Raw genomic sequence first — 15,169 nt, forward strand, 5'->3', positions numbered from 1 at the left:
CAGAGCTGGTAATATTGAATAGGGGAGTCTGAGGGGCCAGGGGTCCAACAGCAGGCGGTGAATAGACTCTTCAGGAAGAGTTTAGGGAAATGGGGGAGCTGTCAGCTAATCAGGACCAAGTCCAGGTAGAACAGTCCTGAGTCCCAAAGCTGGGCTGTGCCCGTGGGTGCTGCTGTGGGTGGAGGTGGTTCCTGAGCCTAGCATCCTCCACTGTGCTGTTACACATCACCCTGAACCAAACTTGCAAGATGGCTGGACCTTCCCTGGCATTTGAGTCTTATTTTGCCTGGTTCATAGGGCCACTTAGAAGAAACCTGTCTCCTTTGTAGAGTCTGGAGAAAGGAAACGAGACTGTTCAGTGTTAGCGTGAAGAGCAGTTTGGAAACGGTTGTAAATGAAAAATGATGATAATGATGGCAGCTTACATTAACTGAACGCATCTTATGGGCCAGCGGCGTGCCGAGTTCAGTTACACTGATTAGGTCATTGAATAGCTCAAGACAAATCTTCCGAATAGAGGCTATTTTTATCCCTGTTTAATAGATGAGGAAGAAAAAGTTAGGCATTAGAGCTGGCCCTTAAGCTCTAGTGTGGCCGAATCCAAAGCGTGTTTAACCATGAGGTTAAATCATTTCCCCTGAAGGCCTGCTACTATTCATGTTTTAATGTCACAGAGCTGGAAGGGAACTTAGGTCGTCTAATCACAGATTCAAACCGTACTAAATCTCAAAGCCCCAGAGAATGCATCCCAGCCGTTCATTTTTTGAAAGAGACCCAGAGAGGAAAAGTCACAGGGCTGGGGCTCCAACTTGGACCTCTTGAATCCCAGTCCAGATCTTCTTCTATTTCTCTTGTTGTCATGGACCAGAAAGGACTCTCAGTCTATTTGTCTTATCAGATCACGATCTCCAGCGAATGTCTGCATAACATACTCGGTGCCTTCTTTCTGAGGAAAGCACGGTGACCCTTCAAAAGCAGCCATGGACTTGGGAGTTCCCTGGACACACACAGTTTCTGATGATCACCACAGTGACTGAGCATCTGGAAGGTTCCAATCCTAAGGGAACAAAGAAAGCAGAACAGCCCGGGAAACTGGAGTACCCCAGCCTTCTCCTCGGAGCCTGAGGATTGATTTAACGTAGCAAGTCCTCACATGAGCTGCATTTTTCAGCCCTCATTTAAAGGGGCAGGGGTGGGCTTCCCTGGTGGCGCAGTGGTTGAGAATCTGCCTGCTAATGCAGGGGACACGGGTTCGAGCCCTGGTCTGGGAAGATCCCACATGCCGCGGAGCGACTGGGCCCGTGAGCCACAACCACTGAGCCTGCGCGTCTGGAGCCTGTACTCCGCAACGGGAGGGCCCGCGGTAGTGAAAGGCCCGTGCACCGCGATGAAGAGCAGCCCCCGCACCGCGATGAAGAGTGGCCCCCGCTTGCCACAACTAGAGAAAGCCCTCGCACGAAATGAAGACCCAACACAGCGAAAAATAAGTAAATAAATAAATAAAGTAGCTATGAAAAAATAAGTAAATAAATAAAGGGGCAGAGGTGACTGAAAATGTGTAAATGTTAAAATGTTATTATTCAGAAGCCCTTGAGAATCCCCATGGATCATGATAGTAGTTAAAATGCAGCATAGAAGACCCCTTGCTTAAGCAGGTCACAGGATAAAAGAAAAATGCACACCCAGAATGAATAAAAATGGAAAGTCGAAGGGACTGGGAATTAGCATGCTGGGGTGTCCTAGTATTCAGTGGAGCAGCTGGCCTTGATGTATGGGGAGAGTAAGGACACAGCCCTCCCCGTGTCCTGCTTTGTTTCTCTCCTAGAAGGGCAGGTTGTGAGGAGTGCTGGGGGCAGCATGGGAGGAGGGTTGGAAAAGCTGTGGAGTTCCCAGGGTGGGAGCATAGTGATTCTCAGTTGAAGGAAGACCTCGGGCCTGAGGGTTCTCTTCTGTGAGCCTGCGAGTCCACGAGCCCCTGGGCACAAGGTTCCTGTCACTGATTTTTCTAAAGTGTTTCCACTTCTCTTTAAGCCTGTCAAGGCCTTTCTTCTCCTTCAATACCCAGCTCAAAAATCTACCTCTTCTGAGAAGCCTCCTGGTTCAAAGTTATCACACTCTCCTTTCTGCTCACTGCACAGTGCATTTGGTTTATACTTTTCTTAAAGCATGTATTAATCTTTGCCTTGCATTCTAGTCATTTCTCTATATGCTGGTCTCTTCCAATAGCTGGTAAGCTCGTGGAGCAGAGTCCTTGTCTTCATCTTTATATCTTCAGGTGCCCCCTGAAGACAGACATTGTGCACATGCGGATTGTGGGAATGGGTGGTTACAGTGACAGTTCTGGGGCCCATCTCAGTTTCTCACTTCAGCATTCTCACTGTGTTACCTTCTGTCCCCTCCTTCTGCTGTCGAGAGTTACAAGGATGATGAAGGCAATGGATGTTGGTACTTGTCACGTACACTGTCGCTGAAGATCCTTGTGATGAATCTGTGAGGAACAGAGAAGTAGTTGGTCTCATCTGTGAGCAGAATATGTTGTTATGGATCCTGTGTGGAGAATAATAACAGTTGTTACCATCTATTGAGAGCTGGCATGTGCCAGGCATGGTCCTAAATGCTTCACATATATAATTTAATTCTCATAACAAGCTTATGAAATAAGTACTATTAAGATCCCAAAATTATCGATGACAATACCAGGCACAGAAAAGTTAGGTAATTTGCTCAAGATCTGGCTTTTGGGGGAAAAAGAAAAAAAAAAAATCTAGCTTTTGATCAGTACATTATATTGCTAACACCTTGTCCCTAAGAGACCTAATATTGTCCTGACTTTACAGAAGGAAGGGACCATTGAGTAGATCTTTTCCCACTCATTGATTTGCCAGGAAATCTAGCTTAGCCTTGGATATAGTTTTTTATGGGAAAGAGAACACCAGCTTGTTGAGATCCTGAGGTTCTTAGATCTTGACAAGCTTTTCAAATACCAAGGTGTCTTTCCTAGGGAATTGCCTGGGTAAGTTGTCTCATTATGAGCATCCCTTTCCATGATTTCTTCTACTCTGGTGGATTGTGTTTTCTCTAATGGGATTATGACCCTCAGAAATTCTTGCTCTTCACATATTTCCTCCTTCCATAAGTTCCATAAGTTCCTTCTTTCTGCCCACTTCCTTCCTCCAGCATCTGTCTGGTACTGAGCTCTTGGCATCTGTCCCTCTTTCTCCATTGATGACTGGCATGAATGCGTGGCTGTTGGACAGGGCCTTCATTGTTGGCTCCCCCAGCAGCAGTCAGAACATTCCCTGTGGCCTGGGTTCCGAGGTCCACCCAGGCAGTGTGAGCCTGGCTCACTCCCAGTTATGGACTGGTGTTTTTCTTTTGTTGTTGGACTCCCATCTCCTCAAAAAACTTGTTAAATAAGGAGATAGAAGCTGGTGCAAAGGAAGAGAAGGCTGTGCTCCTGTTATCGGCGCTCCCTTTCGAGTTCAGAGGCAGTCAGGGGGACACTGCACCTTGGGCCAGAATCTGGAGGAAGTCAGCCATCAGAATATGGTCCTGGAGGTGGCGAATTTCGCACCCTGGTTGACTCTCCCCATCAACCTCTCCTAGGAAGTCTCACTGGCCCGAACCACCATTAGGTGGTCAGGTGGTCCCACTGTGCAGCCCTACAGGGCATTTCTTGCACGCTGTCAGTTGTCATACGTGGTGTTCATAGCCTGGAAGTCAGGGCTTCCTGGGGCCTGAGTGAAGCTGTGTGGAACTCTTATGTACTCAGCACATCTTCTTCCCTAGAGACATGATTCAGGATGTTCAGTGCTTGTTCAGTGCTCTGGACTTGACCTTTGGGGTGTGGGGTGTGTGAGTTCAGGGTGTGAAAGTCCTGAAGCAGTCAAGTATAGAGGAAGGAGATACCAAAGTTCATACTTCTGGGCTCCTGTGGATAAGTAATCAGAGCCATAACGTGGACTTGGCTGCCCCCTCAGCAGCCTCTGCAGAGTTGCCAAAAGCTGAGCCGACTGTGGAGACCAAACTGTTCTTCTTGAGAGGGTGGGGTGCGTGGAACCATATCCCTGCTCAGACCTCAGGGCAGTGGGCTCATTCGGAGAGCTGGTTGTTGGGGTCCTTCCCGAAATGCTGCCCTGGAAGAGCCAGCATTGTAGGACCTGGCATCATGCTTGGGCAGCGAAGCGTCATGGTTATGAAGCGTGCCCCTCCTCACCTGACTGCCTTGGGGCTGCAGGCCATGATGAGGGAGGGAGGGTGCTGTGCAGGCAGCCCCAGGAGAGACACCCAGGCGGGGCTCTGCAGCACCCCAAGGGGGAAGTGTGCCATCGCAGTACGCTGGAGACTTGGCTTCTCATCACTGTCAGAACATAAAAGGGATTTATAAGGACCATGCAGCCAACCTGTTTATTTTAGATACTGAAGCCCGGCAAGATGTGATCACTGCCAAGGCCACACAGCGAGAGAGCAGAACAGCGGGACCAGAGCCAGGTGCTCAGATACCTAGGTTAGAGCCTTCTCCCCCACCACTCCGGACAAACCACAGAAGGCCTGAGGGCCTTAGATTTCTCATCTGTAAAAATAGTTGAACTTGACCCTTTGGATTCCAAGATTCTCTGATCTCATGAACAGTTTGGGGAGCTTGGGGCAAACTAGGGAATCATTTGGTATATATACCGTAGATTCCACTCACAAAGAAAGTAGAGTTGAATATTAGCTATGGAATGTGAGCTAGTACTGGACACAGGGTTGTCATCTGCCCTGCTGATGTGGGTTAAAATCTCTAATGGTTCTGAGTTCATGCAGGGAGAGCCCCTTGGGTGTCCCAGTGTGATACTGATATTGGACTCTGATTTGGTCAATTATTTATGCTACCTCAGGGCAGAGGTATTTGATACCTCGGGGGAGTGTACAGTAGTAGTTGGCCTCACGAGCCAGTAGTGTCAGGTTTCTGGGATGTTAGGGCCGTCTCAGAAGAACTGCACATGTCTCTTGGCATTGACAAATCAGACCATTTTGATTTCAGTGGATCAACTAAGGTTAAACTTAAACAAATAGGAGCAGCTGGGAGGCTTTGGAAGGAGTGAGATGTGTACATTCTCAAAAAAAAAAAAAGAAAGGAAAGAAAAGAAAAGAGAAAGAAAAAAGAAAGAGAGAGAAAAAAAAAAAGTAGAAAAGTCTGTGCTCCCTGAGGAAGGAAGGATGAGGCGTGGAACTCTGAATCGCCCCCCTCTGAGGAAGGAAGCAGTTATTTCTCTGCTGGTTTGTTTTGTACTTTCAGTTAAGGAATTCCAGAAGTTGCAGGTTGTGGATCATGACTTCCATTTTTTTCCCTCTGTTGCTGCTTGCCAGAGGAAGGGGGGGTGGTGGGGGGCGGGTGGCTCTAAATAACACTTTGGCCTTTATGGAAATGTATCAGATGTTCCAGGAGTGAGTCTCGCTTGCTTGTGCTTGCTTGCTCTCTTTCGCGCGCGCGTGCTCTCTCTCTCACTTTTGCTCCGTGTTCACTCACTCTCTCCTCACTTGTGTCCTTTCTGTGGGATATAGTTAGCACCTCTTGTCGCCTTATATAGCAAGGTCTGGTTGTTAATGTTAACAGAAATCTAACAACGAGGAAGGCTGCCAGATAACATTAATCAGACCAGTGTTTGGAATTTCATAAATGCTCTGACTTTGGGTACAAATTGGACATTAAGAACAATATTAAACTGTTTTCTGCCTTCCTCTCTCCCCTTCTCTCCCTCTGTCCTCTCCCCAGCCGATCCAGCTTCTCTCTCTTTCCCTCTGCTTTTGAATTCCTCTGCTCGGCCGTGCGCTTGCTGCATTGGAACTTTGTTGGGTTTTGCCGTGTTTAATTTTGTTATTTCTCTGTCTCTCTGTCCACTCCAAGACCACAGGCGGAGCAGCGGCAGCCGGAGCCAGGACTCTGCAGAGGGGCAGGACGGGCAGGTCCCGGAGCAGTTCTCAGGTCTCCTCCACGGCTCCTCCCCAGTGTGTGAGGCGGGGCAGGACCCTTTCCAGCTGCTTCCAGCCCCTGGCCAGAGCCATCAAGAAGGGTCCCCCGTGCAGGGTGCCCGCCCCGAGGCAGGCATGCAGCTGGAGGAGACGGGCGGGCGCACGTCTGGAGCCTCCGCGCCCCGCGTGCCGGACCAGAGTAAGAGAGTGGGCTATCCGGCCGGCCTGCCTCCCGCCCACAGCCAGACGCACCCCGAAACTTCGACGCGCACCGCATCTCCACACCCTGGGGGTGCCGAGGAAGAAGGCGACCGGAGCGGGGCCAGAAGCCGAGCCCCTCCCACCGGCAGACCCAAAGCTGAGCTCAAACTCAGCCGCAGCTTGTCCAAGTCTGACTCTGATCTCCTGACCTGCTCACCCACGGAGGACGCTACGATGGGGAGCCGGAGCGAGTCCCTGTCCAACTGCAGCATCGGGAAGAAGAGGCTGGAGAAGTCTCCCTCCTTTGCCTCCGAGTGGGATGAGGTAAGGCCGCGTGATGTCTCCGAGAGCTGGGCTGGCTGAGCCCCCCGCGCTCCCCTGGGTGCTGACGCCCAGGCCAGGATGTGGGCCAGGGCTGCCCTGCTTCCCTCACACTTCAACCAGAGTGTTTCTGACAGCTGGGAGGGAGGCAGGTGCCAGGGAGCCAGGTCAGGGGTCTTCCTGCCTGTGTGGCAGAGGACAGGTCCACTCATGGTTAATCTGGAGGGTGGAGGCCCAGCAGAGCAGGACTGAGGGAGAGGCGGTTCCTAGAAATGATATGCTATTTGGAAATATTTGGATCCCATCAGCCCCACTGAGGGAGCCAGGCTCACCCTGAAGATGCTTCAGAAGAGCTAGAGTGCTTCCTATGAGTTTTCAGGAGGAAGAGGGAAGATCCTGAGTTGGGGGGAGGGGGCTTTGGGAGAAGCTGCTGAAAGGGGATCAGAAGGGGGATTTTCTGTTTCCCGCTGCTCGTGATTATTCTTACTGTGTTTCCCAGGAAGACCGAATGATCTCCCCGAAGAAGCGTTCTGCCCATCCCACATTCCTGGGTTGGCGGGGCAGAGGGCTAGGTGGTTCAGGAAACAAAGAGAGATTAGTGAGGAGAAAACATTTGGAGTCTGAGGCCCAGGTTCCTTTCATAGCCATTGTTATAGAATAGTTAGAAATATGTGCCCAAATATTTTTCAGTGACCTGTGACATGTCTTCCTGGGCAGAAGAATGTGTTTCTCAAAGATGGGTAAACACACAGGGAATGTTCAAGTACTACCCTTGAAAGCTTCTTGCTGGGAGGAAGCTGACTTTGAAGCAGGCTGGATCTGTCTCCCCGGAACATTTTCAAGAGATGAATTTAGCACTTAAAGAGGAGGGGACCACTGCAGCTGGCATGTCCATTTGAACACTCTGTAGACTAAATGCCCTACCCAGCCTATCCAGGTTGCAGCTGCAAAAGTTATGTAAACCAAAACTAATCCCATTCCCAATGTGGGAACAGGGCGGGGCCGATTCCTCCAGCACTCATCTCCAGATATGATGAGGTTTAGGACTCTGTTTAGTCAGGGACAGGAAGATCCTGTGCCAGAGAAGGTCTTCACTATTTAGTAAACCAGAATTTGGTGAGCCTGTGCTAGATGCCAGGCCACTTAAGGAAAATCAGTTTGTGTTCAAGAGTGCCTGGGGCCAGAAGATTACACACAGGAGAGTAGGTGTTTGTAGGAAAGTGTGCTCTACCTTTGTTTTTCAAAATGGAGTTTTACTAATTTACAGTCAAGTATAGGATAAGGCAGCTTAAGAGTAAGATAAATGCAATATTCTCTGAAATGGCAGGAGAGATCAATAGAGAAAAACATCAGTGGGGGTGGGGTGGGCAGAGGCAAGGGGTACGAGAGGGTGGAAAGGGCTTTAGGAAAGATCACAGAGAAATGGCATTGGACATGGAATTAAAGAACCAAGTGTTTTGGTTAGAACCAGATTGAAACCATAGGATGAAGAAAGGGCATTGAGGTGGAGAGAAAAGCATGAGCAAGGGCGTGGAGCTGGGAAAGCTTAGGTCATTTGGTTTCTACAGAGTGTAGAGTTTGTACAAGGAGAGTAAGAAATAATGGTAGAAAGTGAAATTGAGATCAGACAGTGAGAGGACCTTGAACATGAGGCTGAGAAGTGAGTATTTGATTTGATATCAAGGCAGTATCTCAGAATCCTCCAAATGGGCTGGAAGACAGCTTTACCAATCTAACCATAATCTTCTTTATGGCTCTACCCTGAGCATATCCTCCACCCCAAGAAGTCGCTGGGCGATTCTGCACGGGATATCCAGGCCCTGTTGGCATGCAGCATTTCCAGGCAGTGTTATGGGCTCCACCATTTCCTCCTGGAAAAGAAACACACAATCACCGAGGCACAGCCCAGTTTAATTGAAGTTGGCTGTTTAGGCTAATATATCAGTGGTCTCCTGACATCTTAATGAGAGGAGGTTTATATGCTGATACTTCCTTTGCGGGTAGAGATTGCAGGTGGATCCAATGAACCCAGGGACTGTTCGAGGTCTAGGTGTCCTGGCCAAGGCTGTAGTGTGGCTAACCACCAGAAGCACTGTTACATTTTAAGTGTGAAAAAAGTAAAGGCAATTGAGGTCTTATTGGAAAGAATTCAGAAGAGCAAGCTTTGCTTGCGTAGTAAACATTAACACGGCCCTTTATGTGTAACCCTTCAACATTGTTTTTGAGTCATATTATACTTGGTTTTTGTGGCTATCTCTGTCTAAAGAGAAACTTCAGGAGTGTTTCCCCCACTGGTTGGCCCTAAACGCAGGGCTTGGGCAGACTTCCTAGAACCCGGCAATAGTTAACGGCTGCTCGCCACTACCCTGAACCATGCCTGAAGGCTGCTTTGCCTGTATCTTGTGCTTCACGATTTTTTTTCTTTGTCGTCGTTAGATCCCCAGGAGGTAGGGAAGGCTGCTGTGACGCAGCTGTGGACCAGCTCAGCTGTTCACCGTGGGGCCTGGGAGGAAGAGGAAGCCTCTGGGCCCAGGCAGCTGCGATCCCAGCACAGATGGAGTTGTGTGCAGGCTAGCCAGGCTGCTCCTGGAAGGCAGTGCAGGGTAGCACGCGGGGCTCCTCTTCCAAGTCAGCAGATCCCGCTTGGAGCCCCAGCTCCATCGACTCCGCCTTCATGTGTGAGGCCCCAGGAAGCCTCGATGTTGTTATCTTTATCTGTGAAACAGAGGTGGTCAAATCTGTGTTTCAGAGGTGTTTTTACCAATTAGGTATGTGTTTCACTGCCCAGCACAGTGCCTAGTATGCATAAAGTATTGAGTGAATGGTAGATATTAATATTATTATTGTGCCTGCAGCTTTGGAGAAAGAGAACTGGGGCGTGGAGTGTCTTCAGACCTTTAAAAAAGCAGAGCTTTGGGATGGATGGTCCAGTGGTGGAGTTCAAGCCCTTCAGCCTGTAACCTCCTGCACTACTCTGCCCCACCCAAGACGGAAGAGCCCGCCCCGCCTGGCAAAGTAGGGCAGGCGCCACCCCCGTCATTGTTCTTTGAGAAATTAATGAGCCTTTCTGCCTGGCTCCTTGAGAGAGGAGAGGTTAGAGAGCAACCTGCAGCCTCTCTACTGTTTATTGTTCCGATGCACCTTCTGCATCCGGGGCAGCAGTGGCCACTTGACTGGCTGGGTGTTTGGGATAATGATGTATAGTTGGGGAATATGCGCAGTGGATGGTCACTTTGTCCACGTACAGCCTGCTCCTCATAGGTGTTAACACGGCCCTTGTCGAATGCCCTGAACCAAGGACTTCTAAAAGTTAGCCTGGTTAAGGGAAACCTCTGAGACAGTATCTAATAGTGACACTTGTATTCTCCGTATTTTCTGTTAAATTTCTGGTAACAAAGAAGGAACAGTTTGCTTTTAAAAGTGCTCAGCCTAAGAGGAGCTCTAAATCCCAGCTTCAGTAGATACTTTCCATGTTCTGCAGTCAAGTCAGCGCCCTCTTTGTCTTAATGATCCCTTGGGCATCATAGAAGTTAAACTGAGAAGCTTAAATAAAACTTTAAAATATAAAGATAAGGAGTGTAGGTGATAAATCACCTACATCTCTCTACATAGTTAACCTCTGTTAACGTTTGATGTATATCCAAATTTGGGGTCTCGGTACATTTGCTGATTTATAATTTGCTTTTTTTTTTTTTTTTTAAGATTTATTTTTTTATTGATTAATTGATTGCTATGTTGGGTCTTCGTTTCTGTGCTAGGGCTTTCTCTAGTTGTGGCAAGCGGGGGCCACTCTTCATCACGGTGCGCGGGGCTCTCACTGTCACGGCCTCTCTTGTTGCGGAGCACAGGCTCCAGACACGCAGGCTCAGTAATTGTGGCTCACGGGCCCAGCCGCTCCGCGGCATGTGGGATCTTCCCAGACCAGGGCTCGAACCCGTGTCCCCTGGATTAGCAGGCAGACTCTCAACCACTGCGCCACCAGGGAAGCCCTATAATTTGCTTTTCTTACCTAATGGCTGTATACCGTGGCAGTGTCAATAAGATCTGGATTCAGATCCTCGTTCTAAAAAGCATAGTATTCTATCCCTGGTTATATCATAAGGTTAGTTAGTTTGTTGTTCTTTAAGCTATTCTCTGATTGTTAGACACCGTCAGGGCATCTTCCTTCTGCCCTTCAGTGCATTCCCTACCCTCTCTACCTGCCTGTGTGCCCCAGGAGGCTGACCCATGTGGACTGCATCACTAGGCCAAGGAAATCTTGGATTGGCTGGGTCCCTCTGCTGAAGACCATCAGTCTTGTGAGAGATCCTTTCCCAGTAGCTGCTCTCTCTGCATTCTGGTAACCAGCCCCTCCCCTGGACCCTCCTGGTCTGGGGCTCCTGGCTGTGACTAGCTCCCATCCCTTGTTACTCTCTGTCCCCTACTCAAACCTGTATAAATAATCCCTTTATCAAGCTCCTTCAGTTCCCCAGTTCGAATGTGCCTTCTTTTTCCTGCAGGGACCCTGAATGATATGGACATTTCTAGCACGGTTTCTATCAACTCTAAGCAACCATAGATGGCTGTGTGCTGGAGCAGTCAACATGGCTCTTGCATGTAAATTGTAAATTAATCTTCATTTGCAGATGAACCAGAAGGCATGGATATTCAGGGTGCTGGGAGGCAGGAGAAATTCATCATTTAACTCGAAGCCTTTCCCACTTCCAACTCTAAGGAAGAAACCTGTTCTCCTTCCACGGTGTTGGCAGTGTCTGCAGCGTTTCAGCTGTGTGCTCCTGAATCAGTCTCCTGCGCTGCACAATGCACCCGCAGGTACAGACACGCACACGCGTGCGCGCGCGCGCGCACACACACACACACACACACACACACACACACACACATGGCAGCAGCAATCCACATCCAAAATAAACACCTCGCAAGAAGAACAGAAATAACCTCCTGGTCAGATAGTGGTTTGAATATATAACAAGTCTAAGGGGTCAGATAGGTCTCTCACATACCTGCCTTTGAATGGGATTGAAGCTTAGGAAAGAGAAAACCACAGAAGGCTGCTTGTCTACTTAGCATAAACATTCGAGTCATTTAGAACTTGGCTAAAGGCTTAAGTGATGTTTTGTAATCGGCTTTCATCAATATTAAACTAGTGAGAAATGGGTGAAGTGCAGGGGCATGCTTCATATGCATTTTGTGCAAACTGAGAGTAATCTCTGGCCAGGGATCTGGGGAATGTCCTGGTTTCGTCTGAAATGGTAGCTGCGGGGACCCTTGGCCCTTGAGTCTCCCCATGAGGAGGGAAGGAACAGCAACCAGGAGGGCACCCTTCCAGGCCAGGTCCCACACGCCTCGCCCTTTCCAGCAAGCTGTCCAGTTGGAGGCATGATGTCATCAAGAGAAACACTGATTGGTTCAACTCCACAGAGGCTTTGGTTGCTTTTAACCCTTGAGAGTCAGGTGTGCAAGAAGAATGACTTAGATGTAAAACAGAGGGATTTGGGCTTGAGTTTCCGCTGACAGTGGCTAAACTTTCCACACCACTGTTCTCCAGTGTGCATTGTTCTTTAACATGTAAACAAGCACGTAGTCCTTTCTGCTGAGCACAGCCCTCCCACTCTAAACAAGAATGTGACCCTCCTACCTCTAGGGACAGATTGGAGCCTGGAGTGTCTATTTACATTGCTTCTGGGTATATACAGTAGTCACAACTTTTATCCTAGAACCTCTACATTTCCTTTGGTTTTAAGTGGTCTGGTAAGACTGAGGGTGTTTTTGTTTTCATATTTTAAAAATAATCTCACTTATTTTATAGGCAGTCCTGAATAAACAATTTTGGCCATTCTGTCTGATAAATCCAAGTGATTTTTTTAGCCTAGATTAAAAAAAATATATATATATATGTGTATATATATATATATATATATATGGGCATCTCCATGGCCTTGGTGCTAACAGAAGACGCACCAGAGTGCTGTGAATAAGCTGGAGTCGGTCCTGGCTCTGCAGTTGGCCAGTGATGAGAAGGTCGGTGTGTCCACCCCCGCCTGAGCCTCTCCTGACCATCTCTTGATGACATCATGCCTCCCCCTGGACAGCTTGCTGGAAAGGGCGAGGCAGCTGGGACCTGGCCTGGGAGAGGGTGCCCTCCCGGCTGCTGCCCCTCCACTCCTCATCCCGGGCCTCTGGGACCCTGACTTTTCTCTTTCCTTTCCTCATTTTCACGCTTTTCTCTGCTTCTCCAGATTGCCTCATTGCTGCTTTTCCTATCTTTTTACTCATCTTGCTTCTTTATTTTCATCTCTCTTTTTCCCTTTGCTCCCTCTCCCCTTTTCATCTGTGCTCTTTCCTATCTTTTTTTTTTCTTTCCTGTCTTTTTACTTTCTTCCTCCTTTTCTCATTTATTTTTCCTCTTCATTCTTATTTTTACTGGTGGCATCAAGGAGAGGCTTTTCTAACAGCCATTCATTCTCAGCCTTCTCCACCAGGATTTTTCTATTATTTTCTTTCTTTAAAACATTCTTGCCAGGGTTCACCCATTTTTGTATTCTACAGAACACTTACTGCTTGTGGTGTAAGCTACCTCCCCTCCGCCCCACGCCACCACCCACACTGTCTGTCCTCGGACCTTTCACAAACAGTCTAGTTCCATTTAGCTGCGTCAGGACAGGCACCATCAAGTACTATGTACGATTTTGTGGTATGTGTGAAATTGCTAGCAAGATGAGAATTTCCCTTTTCTCCTCTTTTTCGTTTCATTACATTTTGCTTTGTTAACACCAGACCAAGAGCTTGAGTGACAGTGAATGTAGGTGAATATATGAGAAGAATTTGGTCTTTATTCCAGTGCATATAAATGCTGAGAATCACAGAAAGAAACATTTTCTGGGACATTCTTTATATACTTTGGTTCTGGTTTTGTATCTCTTGCTTCTTTTTTTCTAGTCATGGCATCAGTAAGATACAGACTGAGTAATTTTATATAATTTCGGGAATAGTAGTTTATCTTATGTTATTCTAAGCAATTGTTTGAGAAACAAGTAGAGGTATTTTTCACATAATTGGAAATAATGTAGAATAGAAGTATATTTTTATCATAATTATTCATTTGTTTGACTAACTTATTGAGTACCTGCTATGTTCCAGGCACTGTTCTCAGCACTGGGGTTGAGCAGTGAACAAAACAGACAAAATCCCCTGTCTCATGGAGCTGACTTTCTAGAAGGCTAGAGGGGAAAGAGCAATAAAAGGAGACAATATGTAAAATGCATCGTGTGCTAGTTGGTGATAAGAGTGCTAATAAGAAAAACAAAGCTGAGAAGAGGGATAGAGTGCGGTGGAGGCCAGGGCTGCAGTTCAGTGGGGCAGCCTGGGAAGACCCCTCTGAGAAGGAGGAGAGAGGGAGCTGGGCGGGTGTGGGCGGAGCACGAGCAGAGCTACTGGGCTGCTGCTTCTGTTTGTACACAATTATTTCTCCTGTAAGAGAAATTTAAAATTCCATTCTCTCTCCCTCTCTCTCTCTTTCTATATATATATATATATATATATATATATATACACACACACACACACACACACACATACGTGTATACATATACATACATATGTATAACTGAATCACTTTCTGTACACTTGAAACTAACACAACATTGTAACTCAACTATACTTCAATAAAAAAATTCCATTGTACATTTACATTATCTTACAAATATACCTTATTACCTGACTGTTACCTTTAACTTCCTTTCTCTTTCTCTTTAGCCACTATCGCCACCTGCTTCTTTTCTCATCTTGTTTTTTTTCCCCTTGATTTTTTTCTATTAAGCTGTGTTGGGGCCTTTTTAAACATACATACATATGTATGTACATACATATGTACACGCATACATGTATACACACACGTATATACATACATGTATTTTTTAAGCTATTGAACTAGAATAAAATCTGAATTTCTAAGAATTTCTCAAACTTGATCATTGTCCTTGTCGTCATCCTGGGCCAGGATCATCGGGTGGGTTCTGACAGAGGGGTTGGGTTCTAGGTCACTGTCTTAGGAAATACATTTCCATGGGTGCATCACATGCTCAGAGCAGAAATAAAATCTAAAAACCAGGATTATAAGGCAAAAGGAAGGGAATTCAAAATGATTTAGACCAGAAAATGGCCAGGAATCTGAAAACAGGAGCTCCCGTGAGAGGAGGACAGCTGACTAGGTGTTTAAGGAGTCAGGGCAGATGAGTGCAGGTGTTGGCACCATCGTTTGGAGCACAGAATGGTGCTTGCTGATGCCCGGGAAGGCATTTGGGGGCTGATGCCCTGATTAATCTTAAATGCTTCTTCTTTGGAGCCCCAAGCCCACGGGTTCCCAACAGTTAATTACAGTCAGAGTGTGAGATACTGGTGGCCTCAGACATTCTCTGACCCTGAGTGGACTTAGGGTGGTCGGTGTAGAGGGAGCTTCTGAGGTGCCAGGTACAGAGATTGTCTGTATATGTGTGTGTGTGTGTATGTATGTATGTGTACGTATGTGTAGGTTCTGTGTTATTTCAGTTGGTGAACTACTTACATCTGGTTTATCCAGCTAGGGGTCAGTTGTGCCCAGGGACTGTGGTTGCCTAGTTAGTGAGTGTGTAGTACATGCAGGCCTGGGTCTGGTTCAGGTTGAGATGCCAAGCATTTTGATGCCTCTGGTCTG

General features: G+C 47.5%; 1 protein-coding gene across 8 annotated transcripts in view; it reads left to right on the plus strand.

Moving 5' to 3' along the window:
• Positions 1-15,169, plus strand: part of ANKS1A (ankyrin repeat and sterile alpha motif domain containing 1A) — a 185,719-nt gene that overhangs the window by 103,563 nt on the left and 66,987 nt on the right. For all 8 annotated transcript variants that reach the window (XM_057554558.1, XM_057554555.1, XM_057554556.1 and 5 more), the window contains one exon: positions 5,891-6,480. In XM_057554558.1, the coding sequence (XP_057410541.1) occupies positions 5,891-6,480 (590 nt within the window). The remainder of the gene's footprint in view (positions 1-5,890; positions 6,481-15,169) is intronic.

This window comes from Balaenoptera acutorostrata, chromosome 10 (genome assembly GCF_949987535.1).
Source record: "Balaenoptera acutorostrata chromosome 10, mBalAcu1.1, whole genome shotgun sequence".
In the NCBI taxonomy this organism is placed as follows: domain Eukaryota; kingdom Metazoa; phylum Chordata; class Mammalia; order Artiodactyla; family Balaenopteridae; genus Balaenoptera; species Balaenoptera acutorostrata.